General features: G+C 35.3%; 3 protein-coding genes across 3 annotated transcripts; 1 reads left to right on the forward strand and 2 right to left on the reverse strand.

The window, feature by feature from the left end:
- Positions 1–16,955: 16,955 nt before the first annotated feature.
- On the reverse strand, positions 16,956–17,602 carry LOC142230120 (HIG1 domain family member 2A, mitochondrial). The gene is made up of 2 exons (XM_075300755.1): positions 17,382–17,602; positions 16,956–17,317 (listed from the first exon to the last, which is right to left on the reverse strand). The coding sequence occupies exons 1-2, from the start codon at positions 17,527–17,529 to the stop codon at positions 17,151–17,153; spliced, it is 315 nt and encodes a 104-aa protein (XP_075156870.1). The 5' UTR covers positions 17,530–17,602; the 3' UTR covers positions 16,956–17,150.
- A 913-nt stretch (positions 17,603–18,515) lies between these two features.
- LOC142229346 (WD repeat-containing protein 18) lies at positions 18,516–20,098 on the forward strand. The gene is made up of 2 exons (XM_075299897.1): positions 18,516–19,370; positions 19,431–20,098. Exons 1-2 carry the CDS (start codon positions 18,609–18,611, stop codon positions 19,974–19,976), a joined length of 1,308 nt encoding a protein of 435 aa, XP_075156012.1. The 5' UTR covers positions 18,516–18,608; the 3' UTR covers positions 19,977–20,098.
- On the reverse strand, positions 19,974–20,558 carry LOC142229347 (UPF0184 protein CG14818). Its single transcript, XM_075299898.1, has 2 exons — positions 20,405–20,558; positions 19,974–20,342 (listed from the first exon to the last, which is right to left on the reverse strand). The coding sequence occupies exons 1-2, from the start codon at positions 20,478–20,480 to the stop codon at positions 20,152–20,154; spliced, it is 267 nt and encodes an 88-aa protein (XP_075156013.1). The 5' UTR covers positions 20,481–20,558; the 3' UTR covers positions 19,974–20,151.
- Between the last annotated feature and the right edge of the window lie 657 nt (positions 20,559–21,215).

A 21,215-nucleotide genomic window follows, 5' to 3' on the forward strand; every position in this document is an offset into this window, starting at 1 on the left:
TTTTCCCCTGACTGCCAGAGCCACATCATCTGCGTATGCCACCACTTTTATCCTTTCTTTTTCTAGAGTAACCAGAAGGCTATTTATAGCAACATTCCAAAGAAGAGGTGATAGAACTCCTCCTTGGGGAGTGCCTCTGTTCACATACCTTTGTATGTTTGCTTGTCCTAGTGTGGCTGAAATACGTCTCTTCATTAGCAGTTCGTCTAACAGCCTGAGTATACATGGATCAACATTCAGAGTTGTCAGTCCATTTAATATCGAGCTCGGATGGACATTATTGAACGCCCCTTCGATGTCTAGAAACGCCACGATTGTGTATTCTTTGACAGATAGTGAGCTTTCAATAAAGCTGACTAGTTCATGTAGTGCGGTCTCAGTAGACCTGCCCTTCGAGTATGCATGCTGTCCTTTCGAGAACAACCTTGAATCGATGCTAGTTCTAAGATAAATATCTATCATCCTCTCCAGAGTCTTAAGTAGGAATGAGGATAAGCTGATTGGTCGGAAATCCTTCGCCCTCGAGTGAGAGGCTTTTCCCGCTTTAGGTATGAAAACGACTTTTGTTTCCCTCCACTTTCCTGGGATATATGATAAGTTGATACATCCTTTATATATCACTGACAACCAGGGGATAATTTTGTCAGTTACAGCTTGTAACTCCGCCGGAGTAATTCCATCAGGTCCGGGGGATTTGAATGGTCCAAAGCTATTTAGCGCCCATCTTATTCTAGTTTCCGATACAATTTCCTCGACAGGAAACGACCGCTGAGCAACTGTGGCACCGCCAGTACATGGTTCAACCGTCTGATTTCCAGGAAAATGTGTGTCCAATAGTACCTCCAGCGTCTCCTCACTGGACGTTGTCCAATTTCCCTCCGATGTTTTAATGAAACCTGGAGCGGAGTTGGTGGATGCTAGAACCTTCCGTAGTCTGGAAGCCTCGGACGTATTCTCAATACTGCTGCAGTAGTCATTCCAAGAGTTATGCTGAGCCTTTCTCAGTTCTCGCTTGTATCCTCTCAGATTCCTCTTGTAAGCGTCCCAGTCCTCAGGGGCTCTGGTGGACTTTGCCTTGTTAAAGAGCTTCCTGCAGGATTTCCTCATATTACTTAATTCCGTAGACCACCATGGTGGTCGATGTTTCCCCCTTGGCTTTCCTCTAGGGCATGCAGCTTTCAGTGAGATGTTGAAGGCCTTAGTAATCCGCTCCACTGCGTGTTCGATATCTTGCACATTTCTCATATTTGTCTCTGTTATTTCCGGTATCCTCATATTGAACGATTCCCTATACCTATTCCAGTCAGCTTTCCTAACATTTGGCGAAAATATGGTCTTGGTGATATGAACATCAAATTTGAAACTGATGTAGCGATGATCTGAGAAGCTGTGTTCACTTAAAACATGCCGCTCAGATATCATTTCATTCAGTTCTTGCGAGGCCAAGGTGATGTCCAAAACCTCTTGCCTGTTTTTAGTGACAAAGGTTGGGGCATCTCCCTTGTTGCAAACTACCAGATTAGTACACAAAATAAACTCTATTAGTGACTCTCCGCTTGCATTAGTATCACTACTTCCCCATATACTATGATGCGCATTCGCATCGCATCCCATAATGAGTTTCGTCTTTGTTTTCAGTGACTCCTCAACTAAGGTCTTAACGGCACATGGAGGCATCTCCCTGTCATGTCCCATATAGACCGAAGATACCCAATATTTGCATTTGGCTATTTCTAAATTGGCAACGACAGTGTCTGCATTGCACATTGAAGGAAGCAGAAACAAGTTAAGCTCGTTTTTAGCAATTATACAGGCTCGAATTACATCATTACCAGTATACTGCAATAGTTTGAACCCCGGAGTACTTAATTCACATATTTTGTTTCTATAAACATATGGTTCTTGAATAAGAACTATGTCTATGTCCCCTTTCATCAGGAGAACTTTTAAGGCAGCACATGCAGCCTTACAATGATGAAGATTTATCTGGAGGATCCGTAGGACCATCGAGATTTTCAACAACCGTCACATCAGCCGCTTCAATCGAGTCATCAAGAATGTCCTCTTCAGAGATATCGGTGACTCTCGCAATAACCATAGGTTCGACTTTGGTGAGTTCTGAGGCAATAGAAGCCTCCTCACGCATACGGTATCTATCCATGTCTTCAACTTTGGTATCTCCCTCGACTTCGCAAGAGGATCCGCTTACTTCTGATTCAGACAGAGGCTTGTCCATTTCTGAATCCTTTAGCTGATCGTTTTTATACACCTTCATTTGGATATAATGAAAGCCATAACATACACGGCCCTGGGACTTTGCCAGATGTGGCAAAGACTGAGTGTTCAATATAAACACTGCATGCCGTCTTGGTCCATCCACTTCATCCCAACGGCCAACCTTCCAATCAGCTGTTGGAAGATCTGGATTGCATCGTTTCAGTCTATTTAAAATAGATTCAGGGTCAGAAGGGTTTGCAGGTATCCAGGCATGTGCTCTAGGTCTAGCCGGTATGTCTTTCTTCTCGACTAACTCTAGAGCAGCTCCTTCCCAAACTTCACCAATTAGTATCAGAGCAGCTTTAAAACATTCTATAGACCTCTGGTCCTCAAATGCGACTAGCTTAAATCGTCCTTGATACCAACCAGCCTCTTGGTGTCGAGGATCTGGGCCGGGAAACTTTTCCAGCACCTGTGAGTAGACGACAGACAGAGCATTCTCAATTTCCCCCCATTTCTGCTTTGGAATCATACCGTCCAATGCTCCTTTATTAATGATAGCCATCACAAGGCTATCTTTAGCAACTGAGGCAAACGATCTTTGATCCCTTTTGGAGGATGGCAGCTCATCCGGCGATCGTTCCCTTTTTCCAGTCTCAAGAATTCCTTGAGCCCATTTTAAGGAATCGCTTTGTTTAGCCGACAGCGTGCTTGGGTCGACTGATCCTAACTTCTTTAGGATAAACAAAGCATTTCTGCGTTCCTTGAATCTCTTTCGCGAGGGATTACCTCCTTTTGATGTCGTTACCTTAGAAAAAGTTCGACTTGTCAGAGTGTCGCCACCTGTCGACCCGTCTACAGGTCGACTATATGTAGGTTTTTTCTAATATTTAGCGTCTTGTAGGACGTCGGGCCAAAATGTAGGCACATTTTCACTCAACACAATTTGTAATAATTTTTACATTTTGGTGGCTCTATGTGGTAACAACAGTTACCACAAAATTTGAAGATTACCACAAATTACCACAAATCTACCAAACAAGTATTTCTATAGAAATTTTTGCCAAAACTTTATTCCTGTAGAAAATTTTGTCAACATTTTATTTCTATAGAAAATTTAATCAAAATTGAATTTCTATAGAATTTTTTTTCAAAATATTATTTCTAAAAAAATTTTTTCTCAAAATTTTATTTCAATGGATTTTTTTATCAAAATTTTATTTCTATAGAATTTATTATCTACATTTTATTTCTATAGAAAAATTTATAGAAAATTTTTCCAAAATTTTATTTCTATAAAGATTTGACAAAAAATACTATTTTTGGTAGCATTCGACCAATTGTATTACCAATTTGTCTTACCACCACAGTAATACAAATTTATTTTCTAGGTTATATACGTTGCATATTCATGTTTTATGATAATAAAGTGCTTAGATCAATTTTTGTTTTGTAAAATTTGTATGAATTTAACGAAAAATATTGTAGGGAAAATTGTTTGGGAATGTATGGGAAAGTAGGGAACTTTTTTTTATCCTTGTAGGGTAAACCGAACATTTTCCCTGGCAATACTGACTATGAGCTATAGTCAGATTGAGACAAAGCACCCATAAACATGTACCCCTTAATTTTCTTAAATATGCAACTGCGGTTTATCTCCCAGACCTATATCAATGTTACCCCACAAATGCTTATGATTACTAATTCAGTAAGGGTGGTTTAGGGTATGATATAGTCGGCCACGCACGACTTTCTACTTTACTTACTTGTTTTAACTTGAATTTATGGTATTTCACCAAATACAAATAAAATCATTGTTAAATTGAAAGGTCCTTGTAAATAAAAAGAATTTATCACCATTTGTGGGAAGAACAAAAAATGAACCTTGTTTGGTCTGAGAGCTGATGATAATGTCTTTTATTTCAATTTCCCAAAAACGGGAATATTGTGTTCATGGGCAACCTTTTTGGAAAAGTTTATTTATGAAGGTAAGTTTGTGTGTCTGTATGCGTCCTATAAGGGCTTATAAAGGAGGCTGTGTTGTAATCACCGATGTAATGATGTTCTTAGCCACCTCTAGCACAAGTTACTTTCCCAGTTAATTTAATTAATAACATATGTTTAGGCCAAGGTCACTTCTTTCTTGTGTTACCACACCATAAGGCTTCACACTTGGCCGCACACGACCTCAATAAAACCGGAAAGTGTCATTAATTATGACATTAGGGATGTAATATTTGTAAAATCACCAAAAAATATTAAGTAAACCTGTTATTATCTTGATATTGTGTTTTATTTTTATACCCACCAACCACCATAGGATGGGTGTATAATAAGATTGTCATTCTATTTGTAACATATCGAAATATCGATTTCTGACTATATAAAGTATATATAAATATATTCTTAATCAGGCAAAAATTCTAGACCACCTAACGATGTCCGTCTGTGTGATATGAACGGGCCTTCAATAACATAGTTTTGAAATTTCCCACAGATTCGTTGTTTGTCAGCACGCAAGATGGGCTATATCGGTTGTGGTTTTCGTGGAACCACATATAAACGGGTCCCACGATTGAGTTCCCCAAATAATTCTACCCAATTAGACGTATAGCCTCCATATAGACCGATCCACCGATTTGGCTTCATGGGGTCATTTATTTATATTTTTTATACAATATTAACAGATCACTAAACTCTTAGAAAAATATGTTTTTCATATGTTCCGATATAAACAAAATGTGTTTCGGGCACAATTTTAAAACACAATATATTTAAGTGCAAACATGTAATGTTCCTAAACTAACACTAAATGTTTGGGACATCTATGTTAATATGTTAGAATATATTATGTTTGGGACATGAATGTTTCATAAAAATCTTATGTGTGAATGCAAACATATATAAATTTACAAATTTCGACTAAACATACATATGTTGTGATATTTTATTCAAAGCGACAGAGAGAGTATAGAGAAAGAAATAGAGATGGAAACCGAGAGAGTTGAAAGAATCAAAAGAGAACAATTTCTGTGAAACCGCTTGTATGTTGTTTCGGAAAACTGTTTTATGATAAGGCCAAAAATTTGATATGCTTAAGTCTAAATATTATTTAATTTGAATACAGAGAATAGATATTCGGAACCAAGAGAATAGCCATTTGAAAAACAAACAGCATATGTTTTCGCCTTGAGAGCAGCATTTTATGTATGTGTGGACATGAGTTTCTTTTATCATTTTGGCATTATGGGCACAATTTTTTTCTTGGTTCGTTAAAAGAGATCAGGGGTCTTCATAAAAATAACGAAAGGGCACTATACTCTTTTTAGAGTTGGGACAGTAAAATGAAATAAGGAGGAAATAGTGAAAAATTACACAGTAAAATGTATAAAAACAAGTCCACGAGGAGTTGACGGACACCTTCAAATATAAAAGCGGGCATTAAGTTCGAGTTTTGCAGCTAAAACAATTCAAAAAGTTTATTTTCTTTAAAATGAATTATTAGAGAAAAATAAAAGGCATTTTAGAGCGATGGTGTTAAATGCTAGTAAAAAACTGTTCACACGGATGAAAAAGACTGTTTTTCATATGTTTGGCTATAAACATTATATGTTTGGAACACAAATTTTTAAACACAATATTTTTGAGTGCAAGCATATAATGTTCATAAACTAGCATAACATGTTTGGGACATATATGTTAATATGTTAGAACATATTATGTTTGGGACATAAAATGTTTGTAAATATAATATGCTTGGATGCAAACATATATTAATTTAGAAATAGCCTATAAACATATATGTGTTTAGTAGCTTGGAGCGCTATTTAACAGGGAGCGATATTGAATTAAGTTGGTGGTTGTTGCTTGTTATTACAAAATTAACATTTTATTTTTCCTTGGGCAATTGATCAGCTACTTCTTTGATCCTTACAAACTGTGTGGTCCGCTGTTCGAATCTCCGTCCGGCAAAAGGTAAAATTAAAACAAAAAAAACATACAATTGAATAATTTCTTCTACAATGTTTGTATTACAGAAAAAGGTGCTAAGAACTAAAAAATCTCGTGGAAGTGAGAAAGATGTGGGGGAATATACAATTGGGCAGAAACAAAATTTTGAGCATTCAGGTCGAAAACCTATGTTGTTAGCACCTATATTACCTGTTTTTTTCATAATTCATTATGATTGTAAATATACACCCTCAAAAAAAATCGCCTCTTTAACATATGTTCCAAACATATTTTGCAGGAAGCACATATATTATTGGATACTGCCGAAACATTAACATATTTGTTTTATGTGAACATATTATATGTTTGGAAGCATTTTGAGCCCAAAAATATTATATGCTTGGAAGAATTTTCCCAAAGAGGATTGTGCTCATTCCCTAACATACTCGTAATTCTCACTTCATATTTTAGTTCTTGGCACCTTTTTCTGTAATACAAATAATGTTGAAGAAATTATTCACTTTTATAAATTATTTAAATTTTACCTTTCGCCTGCACGGAGAATCGAACCGAGGACCATACAGTTTGTAAGCGAACACACTATCCACTGGGCTACGTAGCTGTTATAGTCACCAGCATGCAAAGGGTCGTGGGTTCAATCCCTGCTCCGACCGAACACCTTTGTTTTTTTTTTTTAATTTACGCATTTATATTTATACTATATTAAATTTTTATAATGAAACTTCGAAATGTGGGTTATTAAAGATTTATAGTCAGTAACAGTGCTTGATATAAACGAAATTGACTAACTTTTGGATAACATATTATTTTTTTATTGCAAAATAACAATTTTGTAACAAAAACCTGTTTTTGGTACAAAACTTTAAAATTTGGAAGGAATTCAAAAACTCTAACAAAAGAAGAATGTGGAGTCGAGTATAAACATACATATATAATTTTATAATATAAACATAAATTTATTTAGGCGTGAACAATTTTTTTACTAGCATTTAACACCATCGCTCTAAAATGCCTTTTATTTTTCTTTAATAATTCATTTTAAGGAAAATAAACTTTTTAAATTGTTTTAGCTGCAAAAATCGAATTTAATGCTCGCTTTTATATTTGAAGGTGTCCGTCAACTCCTGGTGGACTACTTATTAATAAAGAGGAACTAAACTTTGTTTTTATACATTTTACTGTGTAATTTTTCACTATTTCCTCCTTATTTCATTTTACTGTTCCAACTGTAAAAAGAGTATAGTGCCCTTTCGTTATTTTTATGAAGACCCCTGATTCCTTTTAACGAACCAAGAAAAAAATTGTGCCCATAATGCCAAAATGATAAACAAAACACATGTCCACGCATACATAAAATGCTGCTCTCACGGCGAAAACACATGCTGTTTTTTTTAATGTCTATTCTCTTGGTTCCGAATGTCTATTCTCTTTATTCAAATTAAATAATATTTAGATTTAAGCATATCAAATTTTTGGCGTTATCATAAACCAGTTTTCCGAAACAACATACAAGCGGTTTCATAGAAATTGTTCTCTTTTGATTCTTTCGCTGTGTTATGTTGATATCTTTTGTCAACTCTCCCGGTTTCCATCTCTATTGCTTTCTCTATACTCTCTCTGTCGCTTTGAATAAAATATCACAACATATGTATGTTTAGTCGAAATTTGTAAATTTATACATGTTTGCATTCACACATATGATTTTTATGAAACATTCATGTCCCAAACATAATATATTCTAACATATTAACATAGATGTCCCAAACTTTTAGTGTTAGGTTAGGAACATTGCATGTTTGCACTTAAATATATTGTGTTTTAAAATTGTGCCCGAAACACATTTTGTTTATATCGGAACATATGAAAAACATATTTTTCTAATAGTGTATAAATAAATAAATAAAATTTTGAGCACAATATTGTTTGGGAGAATTTTTTTAAGCATATAATATTTTTGGGTGCAAAATGCTTCCAAACATATTATATGTTCACATAATAACATATTGTTTTTTGGAAGACAACATTATTGAATTTGGATGCAAAAATACAAAATGTTTGGAACTTAGACTACCCAAACATATATTGTTTAGACCAATATGCTTTCAAACATATTATATATTGGAAGAGATCAAACATATAAATGTTTGGGCAATACCCAAAAATATATATGCTTGAAGCAAAATATGTTTGGGAGTATATGTTACAGAAGCGATTTTTTGTGAGCGTGCACGCATAAATAAATTTATGTTTATATTATAAAATTAATTATGTATGTTTCTACTCGACTCCACGTTCTTCTTTTGTTAGAGTTTTTGAATTCCTTCCAAATTTTAAAGTTTTGTACCAAAAACAGTTTTTTGTTACAAAATTGTTATTTTTGCAATAAACAAATAATATTTTATCCAAAAATCAGTCAATTTCGTTTATATCAAGTACTGCTACTTACTCTAAATCTTTAATAACCCACATTTCGAAGTTTCATTATAAAACATTATAAAACTATAATATTAAATTAAAAAAAAAACAAGTATATACGGCCGTAAGTTCGGCCAGGCCGAATCTTATGTACCCTCCACCATGGATTGCGTAGGAACTTCTACTAAAGGCTGTCATCCACAATCGAATTACATGGGTTGCGATAACACTTGCCGATGGCAAGGTATCGTAAAACTTTTTAACACTGTCTTCTAAATTGTAAGTTAAGCCATAAGGGGTATATATTAAACAAAAAAAGGCCGATTAAATACGTATATAATTCAGTTTGACAAAATTTTCTATAGAAATAAAATTTTGACAAAATTTTCTATAGAAATAAAAACTTGACAAAATTTTCTATAGAAATACAATGTTGACAAAATTTTCTATGGAAGTAAAATGTTGACAAAATTTTCTATAGCAATAAAATTTTGACAAAATTTTCTATAGAAATAAAATGTTGACAAAATTTTCTATAGAAATAAAATGTTGACAAAATTGTCTATAGAACTAAAATGTTGACAAAATTTTCTACAGAAATAAAATTTTTACAAAATTTTCTGTAGAAATAAAATTTTGACAAAATTTTCTATGGAAATAAAATGTTGACAAACATTGCTATAGAAATAAACTTTTTACAAAACTTTCTATAGTAATAAAATTTGACAATTTTTACATGGCTGTTAGAGGCCATATACTAACGAAATGTACCAAATTTCAACCGCATCGGATGACTTTTGCTTCTCCAAGAGGCTCCGGAGGTCAAATCTGGGGATCGGTTTATATGGGAGCTATATATAATTATGGACCGATATGGACCAATTTTTGCATGGTTGTTAGAGACCATATACTAACACCACGTACTAAATTTCAATTGGATCGGATGAATTTTGCTCATCCAAGAGGCTCCAGAGTTCAAATCTGGGGATCGGTTTATATGGGAGCTATATATAATTATGGACCGATATGGACCAATTTGTGCATGCTTGTTAGAGACCGTATACTAACATCAGGTACCCAATTTCAAACGGATCGGATGAATTTTGCCCCTCCAAGAGGCTCCGGAGTTCAAATCTGGGGATCGGTTTATATGGGAGCTATATATAATTATGGACCGATATAGACCAGTTTTTGCATGGTTGTTAAAGACCATATACTAATACCACGTACCAAATTTCAATCGGGTAGGATGAAGTTTGCTCCTCCAAGAGGCTCCGGAGGTCAAATCTGGGGATCGGTTTATATGGGAGCTATATATATTTATGGAACGATATGGACCAATTTTTGCATGGTTGTTAGAGACCGTATATTAACATCAGGTACCAAATTTCAACCGGATCGGATGAATTTTGCCCCTCCAAGAGGCTCCGGAGGTCAAATCTGCGGATCGGTTTATATGGGGGCTATATATAATTATGGACCGATATGGACCAATTTTTGCATGGTTGTTAGAGACCGTATACTTAGACCACGTACCAAATTTCAACCGGATCGGATGAATTTTGCTGCTCCGGAAGGCTCCGCAAGCCAAATTTGGGGATCGGTTTATATGGGGGCTATACGTAAACGTGGGCCGATATGGCCCATTTTCAATACCATCCGACTTACATCAATAACAACTACTTGTGCCAAGTTTCAAGTCGATAGCTAGTTTCGTTCGGAAGTTAGCGTGATTTCCACAGACGGACGGACAGCCGGACAGACGGACAGACGGACAGACGGACGGACGGACGGACATGCTTAGATCGACTCAGAATTTCACCACGACCCAGAATATATATACTTTATGGGGTCTTAGAGCAATATTTCGATGTGTTACAAACGGAATGACAAAGTTAATATACCCCCATCCTATAGTGGAGGGTATAAAAAAAAAAGTGTTCGGTCGGAGCAGGGATTGAACCCACGACCCTTTGCATGCAAGGCAGACATGCTAACCACTGCTCCACGTGGCAAATAAATGTATGTTTCTGTTAAATAATGTTATGTTTGCATGGGCTCGTGGGCGCTGCAAACTATGCTATATAAATTTACCTTATAACGATAATTATCTGCTGGTGACCATAACAGCTACGTAGCCCAGTGGATAGTGTGTTGGCTTACAAACTGTATGGTCCTCGGTTCGAAAGGTAAAATTTAAAAAATTTATAAAATTGAATAATTTCTTCAACATTATTTGTATTACAGAAAAAGTTGCCAAGAACTAAAATATTTCGTGGAAGTGAAAATTACGAGTATGTTAGGCAATGACCACAATCGTCTTTGGGAAAAATTCTTCCAAGCATATAATATTTTTGGGCTCAAAGTGCTTCCAAACATATAATATGTTCACATAAAACAAACATATTAATGTTTCGGCAGTATCCAATAATATATGTGCTTCCTGCAAAATATGTTTGGAACATATGTTAAAGGAAGCGATTTTTTTTGAGGGTGTAAAAATCTAGATGTATTTTATAAAAATATACAAAATTAGATTTACATCGGTCTAAGTTTTGGTTTAGTCTTGGAAATCTAGGTCCATAAAGATCTATGGGAAATTTGGTTTATACGAGGGTTGCCTTTTATATTTCCGAATTAGTGAACTCCGAAAATCGGTTTATTTATTTATTTATTTTTATACCCTCCACCATAGGATGGGGGGTATATTAACTTTGCCATTCCGTTTGTAACACATCGAAATATTGCTCTAAGACCCCATAAAGTATATATATTCTGGGTCGTGGTGAAATTCTGAGTCGATCTGAGCATGTCCGTCCGTCCGTCCGTCCGTCTGTTGAAATGACGCTAACTTCCGAACGAAACAAGCTATCGACTTGAAACTTGGCACAAGTAGTTGTTATTGATGTAGGTCGGATGGTATTGCAAATGGGCCATATCGGTCCACTTTTTCGTATAGCCCCCATATAAACGGACCCCCAAATTTGGCTTGCGAGGCCTCTAAGAGAAGCAAATTTCATCCGATCCGGCTGAAATTTGGTACATGGTGTTAGCATATGGTCTCTAACAACCATGCAAAAATTGGTCCATATCGGTCCATAATTATATATAGCCCCCATATAAACCGGTCCCCCGATTTGGCTTTCAGAGCCTCTAAGAGAAACAATTTTTATCCGATCCGGCTGAAATTTGGTACATGGTGTTAGTATATGGTCTCTAACAACCATGCAAAAATTGGTCCATATCGGTCCATAATTATATATAGCCCCCATATAAACCGATCCCCCGATTTGGCTTGAGGAGCCTCTAAGAGAAGCAAATTTCATCCGATCCAGCTGAAATTTGGTACATGGTGTAAGTATATGGTCTCTAACAACCATGCAAAAATTGGTTCACATCGGTCCATAATTATATATAGCCCCCATATAAACCGATCCCCCGATTTGGCTTGAGGAGCCTCTAAGAGAAACAATTTTTATCCGATCCGGCTGAAATTTGGTACATGGTGTTAGTATATGGTCTCTAACAACCGTGCAAAAATTGGTCCATATCGGTCTATAATTATATATAGCCCCCATATAAACCGATCCCCCGATTTGGCTTGAGGAGCCTCTAAGAGAAGCAAATTTCATCCGATCCGGCTGAAATTTGGTATATGGTGTTAGTATATGGTCTCTGACAGCCATGCAAAAATTGGTCCATATCGGTCCACAATTATATATAGCCCCCATATAAACCGATCACCAGATTTGACCTCCGGAGCCTCTTAGAAGACCAAAATTCATCTGATTCATTTGAAATTTGGTACGTGATATTAATATATGGCCTCAAACACCCATGCAAAAATTGGTCGATATCGGTCCATAATTATATATAGGCCCCATATAAACCGATCCCCAGATTTGACCTCCGGAGCACCTTGGAAGAGCAAAATTCTTCCCATTCGGTTGAAATTTGGTACGTGATGTTAGTATAGGGTATCCAACAACCATGCAGGAATTGGTTCCTAACAGTCCATAATAATATATAGCTCCCATATAAACCGATCCCCAGATTTGACTTCCGGTGCCTTTTGGAGAAGCAAATTCATCCGATCTGGTTGAAATTTGGTACGTGGTGGTAGCATATGATATTTAATAACCATGTGAGTTGAAATTGGTGGATGACAGTCTTTCGTAGAAGTTTCTACGCAATCCATGGTAGAGGGTACATAAGATTCGGCCTGGCCGAACTTACGGCCGTATATACTTGTTTTTTTTTTTTTCAAACTATTCCTCATTAAGATCTTACTCTGATTGAGGAGATATCTCCAAAACATGTATTCTGACTTCTCATTATGTTCACGTGCGGGAATATATATTCGGCGTATGACCCATCCAATCAATGTTTTGAGTGCTCAAAAATACAGTCGTTCGAGCCATGAACTCGGATTGTCGTGGTGAAGAGTGATCCGTATTCGGCGGTTGGCTTTCATGATTTCTTGGAAGACTGGTACCAGTCACAATTGACCCTTGTGCATTTTCCTATAAGTATGATTGTGGCCTGTATCATTTGCTTGGAAGTGATACGTGCGCGAGCAACATGGGTTCACGGTTGCCAATCGAGCCAAACAAAATATTATTTCTATAAAAAATTTTGTCAACATTTTATTTCTTTAGAAATTTTTTTCAAAATTTTATTTATATAGAAAATGTTCTCAAAATGTTATTTCTATGGAAAATTTTGTCAAAATTTTATTTCTATAACAAATTTTGTCAAAATTTTATTTCTATACAAAATTTTCTCAAAATTTTGTTCCTATAGAAAATGTTGTCAAAATTTTATTTCTATAGAAAATTTTCTCAAAATTGTATTTCTACTTTCTGTAGATTTATCAAAATTTTGGACAAATTTACCAATTACAAAACCATGTTTGACAATGCCTCGTGTCTTGAGCAATACATAGGATCTCCATCAAACTCTATAACCAAAAGAAAGGAAACGTTTGTTGACACATAAAACAAAAATTTATCGACTGAAAAATCTATTGTTCAGTTTTCTACGACTACGACGCTTTTTTCATATTTTTAATTGGAAATTTAAAATGTTATTGTTTCAAATAGGTTAAAAACAGATTAAGAATTAATAAAATAGTTCAAATTATTTATATTTTGCCGAAAAAATGCTAAATCCTTTCTAGAAAAATTGCGAATTTTTTAAAATATTTGATGTCAAACGTTCCAGACAAGCGTTGGAATGCATTAAACATCATAAAAAAAATTTTAAAATTATTTATTCGTCAAAATATCACAAAATTTCTAAATTCACATCCGAAACACTGGATACACTTCACACCTTAAGAAGCGATGCAAATTCAGTGTAACGGTTGTTGAAATGAAGGACATCCGTCCCATGACAATCCCATGTTCAATTCATCGCTTCTGTGTCAATTTTGCACCACTTCCTGATTCAAAAAGAACATTTTAACAAAACGAAAATTCTATATCTATAGAAAATTTTGTCAAAATGTTGTTTCTAAGAAAATTTTGTCAAAGTTTTATTTCTACGGAAAATTTTATTCCTATACAAAATTTTATCAAAATTTTATTTCTATAAAAATTTTTGTCAAAATTGTATTCCTATCGTATTTTTTCAACATTTTATTCTTACACAAAATTTTGTCAAATTTTTATTTCTTTACAAAATTTTGCCAACATTTTATTACTATAGAAAATGTTGTCAAAATTTTATTCCAATAGAAAGTTTTATTTAAATTTTGTCAAAATTTTATTTCTATAAAAAATTTTGTCAATATTTTATTTCTATAGAAAATTTTTTCAAAATTTTATTTTTATAGAAAGTGTTGACAAAATTTTATTTCTATAACAAATTTTGTCAAAAATTTATTTCTATAGAAAATATTCTCAAAATTATTTTTCTATAGAAAATGTTGTCAAGATTTTATTTCTATAGAAAATTTTGCCGAAATTTTATTCCTATAACAAAATTTGTCAAAATTTCATTTCTATAGAAAATTTTCTCAAAAATTTTTTTCCTATAGAAAATGTCAAAATTTTATTTCTATAGAAAATTTTCTCAAAATTATATTTCTATAATAAATTTTGTCAAAATTTTATTTTCATTCGTTTTGTTTTGTTATTGTTGTTTTTTTTTTTCTTTAATCATTGTTGTTGTTTTTTATTTCAGCTTAAAACCATGTATTGACTAAACTACAAGTGGAGCTTAACCAACAGAGGTAAATAATGTTTGTCAAATTTATTTGGGCAAAGCCCTATAGACAGCAAGATGGTTGGATGGACGCACGTTTCGGAATTACCACGAACTTAATACCCACCTTTAGCCGCTAAAATCCTCATTTTTTCACGAATACTTTTCTTTAATAATCCATTTTAAGGAATACAAACTTTGTGAAAATTTGCTTTGGGTTATTCCCCGTTAAGTTATAATAAAATTTGCAACAAGTATGTAGTTTTGATTTTAGCGGCTAGAGGTGAGTATTGATTTCGAGTTTAGCCGCTAAAATTGCCATTTTTCACGGTTACTTTTCTTTGATAAGTCGCTTTAAAGAAAATAAACTTTTTAAATTATTGCTTTGGGTGATTCCCCATCAGGTTATAAAAAATTTGCCCAAAAAAGTTACAATTTTATACATTTTATAGTTACAATATATGTCCTCGATTCCACACCCTCCTGACGGCGTCGAGATTGTGTCTTATGCGGACGATTGCACAATCATGGCATCCGGGCCCATTGTTGATGACATTTGCGATCGATTAAATGTCTACCTCGCTGATTTTACCAGTTATTTCACTGCAAGAAATTTGAGGATATCTCCCACCAAATCCTCAGCCACACTATTCACTACATGGACGGCAGAAGTACGCAGGCAGTTGAATGTCAGAGCCGATGGCGAAACAATTCCGACAACAAATTACCCCAAGATTCTCGGGGTCACATTCGACAGCCTTTATAAGTCGTCCGCCCATGCCACTGCAATTTGTGATAAGCTCCGCGGTAGAAACAAGTTCCTCAAGTCGCTTGGCGGCAGCACTTGGAGTGCGGACAAAGAAACCTTGTTAACTACATATAAGGCAATTGGCCGGTCAGTGGTAAACTATGCAGCGCCAGTGTGGACACCTCAAACGAGCGATACATAGTGGAATAACATACAGACCTGTCAGAACGCTGCCATTAGAACCGCAACAGGATGTCTCCGCAGTACACCCCTGGATCACCTTTATGCGGAGACCAAGATCATCCCAGTGCGTCGACACAACTACATGTCAAAGCAGTACCTCTTGGGTTGCCATCGAAGTTGTCATCCGAATCACCATCTTGTGGAATGTAAGGGTTGATCTTCACCTTCTAGAGCCCGAGATCCGGCGTTACAAAAGAGAGCCTCTAGATCAGGCAGCATACCAGACAGGTCTGAACAGGATTCATGAGGATACTGTAGCTGAAGCGGTGAGAAGCTACAAGGTTAATCCTGTTCTCGGAGTCCGGCTGCCGCCCATAGCACCGGAGGAGAGAGACCTCCCACGGCAGGCAAGGGTAGTTTTGGCCCAACTAAGATCAGGCAAGTGCAGCCGCCTCAATTCATACTTATCAGTGATTGATAGCAGAGTAGCAGACGTGTGTCCCATATGTAATCAAGGGCCACATGACACTCGTCACCTTTTTGCTTGCCCAGCTAAGCCTACCCGTCTCACTACCAGATCACTCTGGACACACCCCATCCTTGTCGCAGAGTTCCTTGATCTGGCTACCAGCTGAACTACACAAGCATAGAATAAAATGGATGAAACTACATTAAAAACTGTTACAACAACAATTGTATACTGCTTTTACAGATTTACTTAAAGTTCCTCTGACAACCCTTCAGTTTAGTAACTTTCGACTGACATTTAGACAAAATGTAGATACGACGCCTATGCGTGTTTTCCAACTTGATGTTGAGACCCATATATGTTTACAAATCCAAAAAATGTTGGAAGGGTAATGGTAATATTTCGCTCGCTTTCTTCATGATTCGGCATATCTTTGGCACTTAAATAGAAATGTATATGTATGCAATATAATCACATTACAATTAAACTCTCATCTGTGGACATCTCCCAAATGCGGACAATATATTGGCCACCATGGGTATCAACACCTGTTGAGGTTGCACTGTACATTTTATATGAAAGAAACATTTCCATTAGCAATGTGTCAACAAATAATCATCCCTAACAGATAATTTTTAAAGATTGGAGACTAACCTATGCATTTGTATGTGGCTTCGAATACTCCATAATAGATACGTTACCGAATCCCTCGAAGTGTTTCATATTCGTAAGACATTGTTGGAATAGGCTGCGTAAAAAAAGCATGTAATTACACAATGTTTGATTAGATTATAAAAAAAAATGTTTTTGTCTTGACATAACAATTATTAATTTGTATACCTTACAAAATACCAAAAACAAATTATATTCAAAATTAAAAACAAGAGACTATGGAGCGAAACCTATATTATATGTTAACAAAAATGATTTCATCACTTTTCATTTATCCTTCTTTCCGTACGTCATAACGACACCTCCAATTAAGGCAACAACTGTGAACCCTTGAGCAGCAATACGTGCCCTCATCATCATTTGAGACATTTTACGGTTACCGGTACGGAAATTATACAAACCATAGCACAGTGCAGATCCTGTTGCTATGCATCCTACAGTAAAAACATCGAAATTTATTAATTGTATTTTTCTTATATAAGTACAATTGCTCCTTACCAATAGGAACCAAGGGATTTTCTTTTATTTTTCGCATCATCTTCTCTTTGGTAGTTTCTGGGAACACAGGCCCACTTTCAATTCGCATTTGTATCCAATCCAATTCCTCATCGGGCAAATTTATTTTTTGAGGTGCCTGTGAACTCATCTTTACTTGATTTGTAGTAATAACTTTGACTGCACCAAACAAAAAACAAAATATTGTTTACGATAATGACAGTATGTCAAAAAAGTGTCACTGTCCCGGCTCACAGAGATGTTAATAAGCAATATAAAAGATAATGTGGGAAAGAGGAGGCATTATGCTCTGAAAATGAGAGATCAGATTTAAAGGCGTATAGCATAGTCTTCAAGTGCTAGATACATGATTCGCAAAATAAAAAATGAGATTAAAGATTTCATTTAGATTTTTCGTTCGAGCTTAGCGAACACTAAATCAGTAAAAAAAACATAAAATTATACATATTTGTTTCAAATTGTATAATAACTTGATGGGGAATAGCCCAAAGCAAATTTTCACAAAGTTTGTATTCTTTAAAATGGATTATTATATGACATAAAATTATACATATTTGTTGCAAAATTTATTAGTTTTCACTTTAGCTGCTAAAGGTTGGTATTAAGTTCGAGTTTAGCCGCTAAAATCGTAATTTTTTCACGATTACTTTTCTTTAATAATCCATTTTACGGAATACAAACATTGTGGAAATTTGCTTTGGGCTATTCCCCATCAAGTTATAATGAAATCTGCAACAAATATGTATAACTTAATGCCTTTTTGACTGATTTAGTTTTCCCTTTAGTGAAAAATTCACGATTTTAGCGGCTAAACTCGAACTTAATACCCACCTTAAAAAGGTGACTATATTTGCTAAAATTAGTAGAAATGTCCGCCCATTAAACCATTTAAAAGAATAAACATATTCATAGTTTTCATTACACTTATAATTGACATTTTAGTTTTCTGCAAAACAATGAATTTTTTTAATTTCCACAATATTTTCGAATTGCCAACGTATTCCATACGGGACTTTTGTTTTATTTCAGTGCCATCTAGTGGAAAAATTACACATTTTGCAATCATTCTCTGACTACAGCTATTCATTAGTCGCATCGAACAGTTTTGCAGAAGAAAAAGAAGAAGAATCAAAACAAACACACGTGTTCATCTCATATTGTCTACAACAGCTTTTACAATTATCATTTTTTAAATAATAGGCTGGCGTCATGTCTAGCAGCAATGTGTTAGAAGTTCTGTTTGTTAGTAATTCAAATGACAACCAGTTATCGTGCTCTGTATGGGATTATCGTACAGGAACAAATCTTATGAATTACAAAGGCGGTGGCGGCGGGGCAGCATCACATACGCTTTCCATTGTAGGTTCAGAATACTTGGTGGCTGGAAATCTGACTAAACCATTGCTGCATGTATGGCCAATTAATGCACAAGAACAAATGACAGCCATACGTTTTGTTGTGGCTGGAGCAGTATCGGCTTTGGCATTGTCGCCCGATGCAACATACATGGTAGCTGGCATACAGGAAACTCTTTATGTTTGGCATGTACTTACTGGTCGTATGATGAATACCTTGTCGAAGCACTATCAAACAGTAACATGTGTGAAGTTTACCAGTGACGGATCTCACTTCGTAAGTTGCGGCAAAGATGGTGCAGTTTTGGTTTGGAATCTGGCTAGAGTAGTGGCTCAAGAAGAAAATCTCGCACCACTTTATACATTCAATGATCATGGCTTGCCAGTCACAGATGTTTACGTGGGCACAGGCGGTTTAAGAGGATATATGTTTACCGTATCTTTGGATCGCTCTTGTAAAATCTATGATTTAAATAGTGGAACATTGCTATTAAGTGTAGTCTTCGCAGAAGGACTACAAAGTGTTGCGGTAAATGCTTTAGAAACACAAGTTTTTGTTGGAACAAATTCCGGAAGTATTTTTGATTTCTTTGTTAACGATATGCCAAGGGTTAAGGTGAGGAGAGACTTATTTCAATTTTACGTTAAAATTTAAAAAAAAATTTCCTACTTTTAGGAATATCATTTCGAGGAGGCTCCTAAACAATTTGTAGGCCACACGAAACCTTGCACAGTAAATTGTTTGGCTCTTTCGGCGGATGGCAAGACTCTTGTTTCGGGTGGGAGTGACAACAATGTGCTAGTGTGGAATATTTCCAGTCGACAATTGATAAAGACATTAGCATTCAAAGGTGCTATAACCAATCTACACCTAAAGCTTACAAATCCTGCCATTTTCAATCCAGAACATAAACAACCTCTAGTTTTTGCGGCAAATTTAAAACGAATGATCGACCCTGAAGGTGCTGAAGAAATGCCAATAGAAATAATGGTCAACCACAATACATTTGATGAGGATAGTAGCTATAGCAACTCATACTCTAAACAACCTAGTAGTACATGTGTTAATACCTCTTTAGTAGCGGCTATGCCCACAGCGTCAATAACCAACCATAATGAAGAACTGAATTCGTTGCGACAAGAAGTTAATAGACTGCGTCACATAAACAAGAAATTATTTGAGATATCTAGTAAGCAGCTATTGCGCCAAAAAAGGAAATGATGTTATATTAGATTTATATTATAAATTTAGACTGTATTACCATGTACAAACAATGACAGATGCAACTAAGGTACTTTATGTATATTACCAATAATTAACGAAATAAACACCTTTGTATAATACTTCTTTGGCAACCCGTTTGCAATGTTCTTTAATTGCAACAAAGACCAATGAATCAGGTTTCTTTGTTTTCCATATTCATATTATCCACGCCTTTCGTAGCTTTTTCCATTGCCAGTTCCTGTCTTATTTCCCTATTCGAATGTAGCAATTCCTTAAGCTGTTCAATGATGTTGTCAGTTCGTTGCTCAAAGAAATCCAAAGCAGAGCTCAACTCGTCCAGACTGTTGTTTACAGCCTCCATTTCTAAACGGAGAGAAGAAATATTTTCACTGTTGGAGCCATATACTTCGCGGCATATTCATTACCTTGGATATCCTCTTCTTGGACATTTTGTTGTGAATTCTCGGTAGGATCATCATTGTTTCGGGGCGACATGTTCATGTTTTTATTTTTTTTTTTTTGTACGTAGTCACCTGATTTGTGATGTACGGTATATACATTGAGATACCGAATACTTGCGAGCAGCTGTTAAGTACATTGTTGCCAATGTGGCATAAAATGGTATCCTACCCCAATAAGCAAAGACACAAGTCTTTTTCAAATGCGATCTAAAGGGTTGTACTGAGTCTTTTCCAAATGCAATCTAAAGGGTAGTATTGAGTTGGCGTTATCGCGCTAAATTGGTCATTTTTTTACGGTTACTTTTCTTTAATAAATCATTTCATCGAAAATAAACATTGATTAAACAGTTATAAATTCTTATAAATAAAAATTTTACCATAATTTTTTGCAAAACAATCGTATACGACATCCAAAACTCGTCGGAAAAGCTCCCTCACAATTGATAAGTTGTACCACGCCAAGTTACTACAAAAAAATATCGCATGAGTGCAATTATTTAGTGCCTTTTTTAATAAATTTATAACGACGCCAATAAGAGCCCCTTCAAACAACCAGAAAAAGTGAATGTTAAGATAGTTGTAAAATAATCATTGTGGTCAGTTAAAACACGATTGTTTAGATGTTTATTAATTTGATTAAACATTTATAAATTCTTATAAATCCCAATAAACACAAACGCTTGAAAAATGCTAAATTTCAACAATTTTTCAAACATATTTCCAAAGGATTAGGGTAACATTCAAGTTGAGAAATTGTTGAGAAAATCGCGTTCTC

The sequence above is a fragment of the Haematobia irritans genome, chromosome 3 (assembly GCF_050003625.1).
Source record: "Haematobia irritans isolate KBUSLIRL chromosome 3, ASM5000362v1, whole genome shotgun sequence".
Taxonomy (NCBI): Eukaryota; Metazoa; Arthropoda; class Insecta; order Diptera; family Muscidae; genus Haematobia; species Haematobia irritans.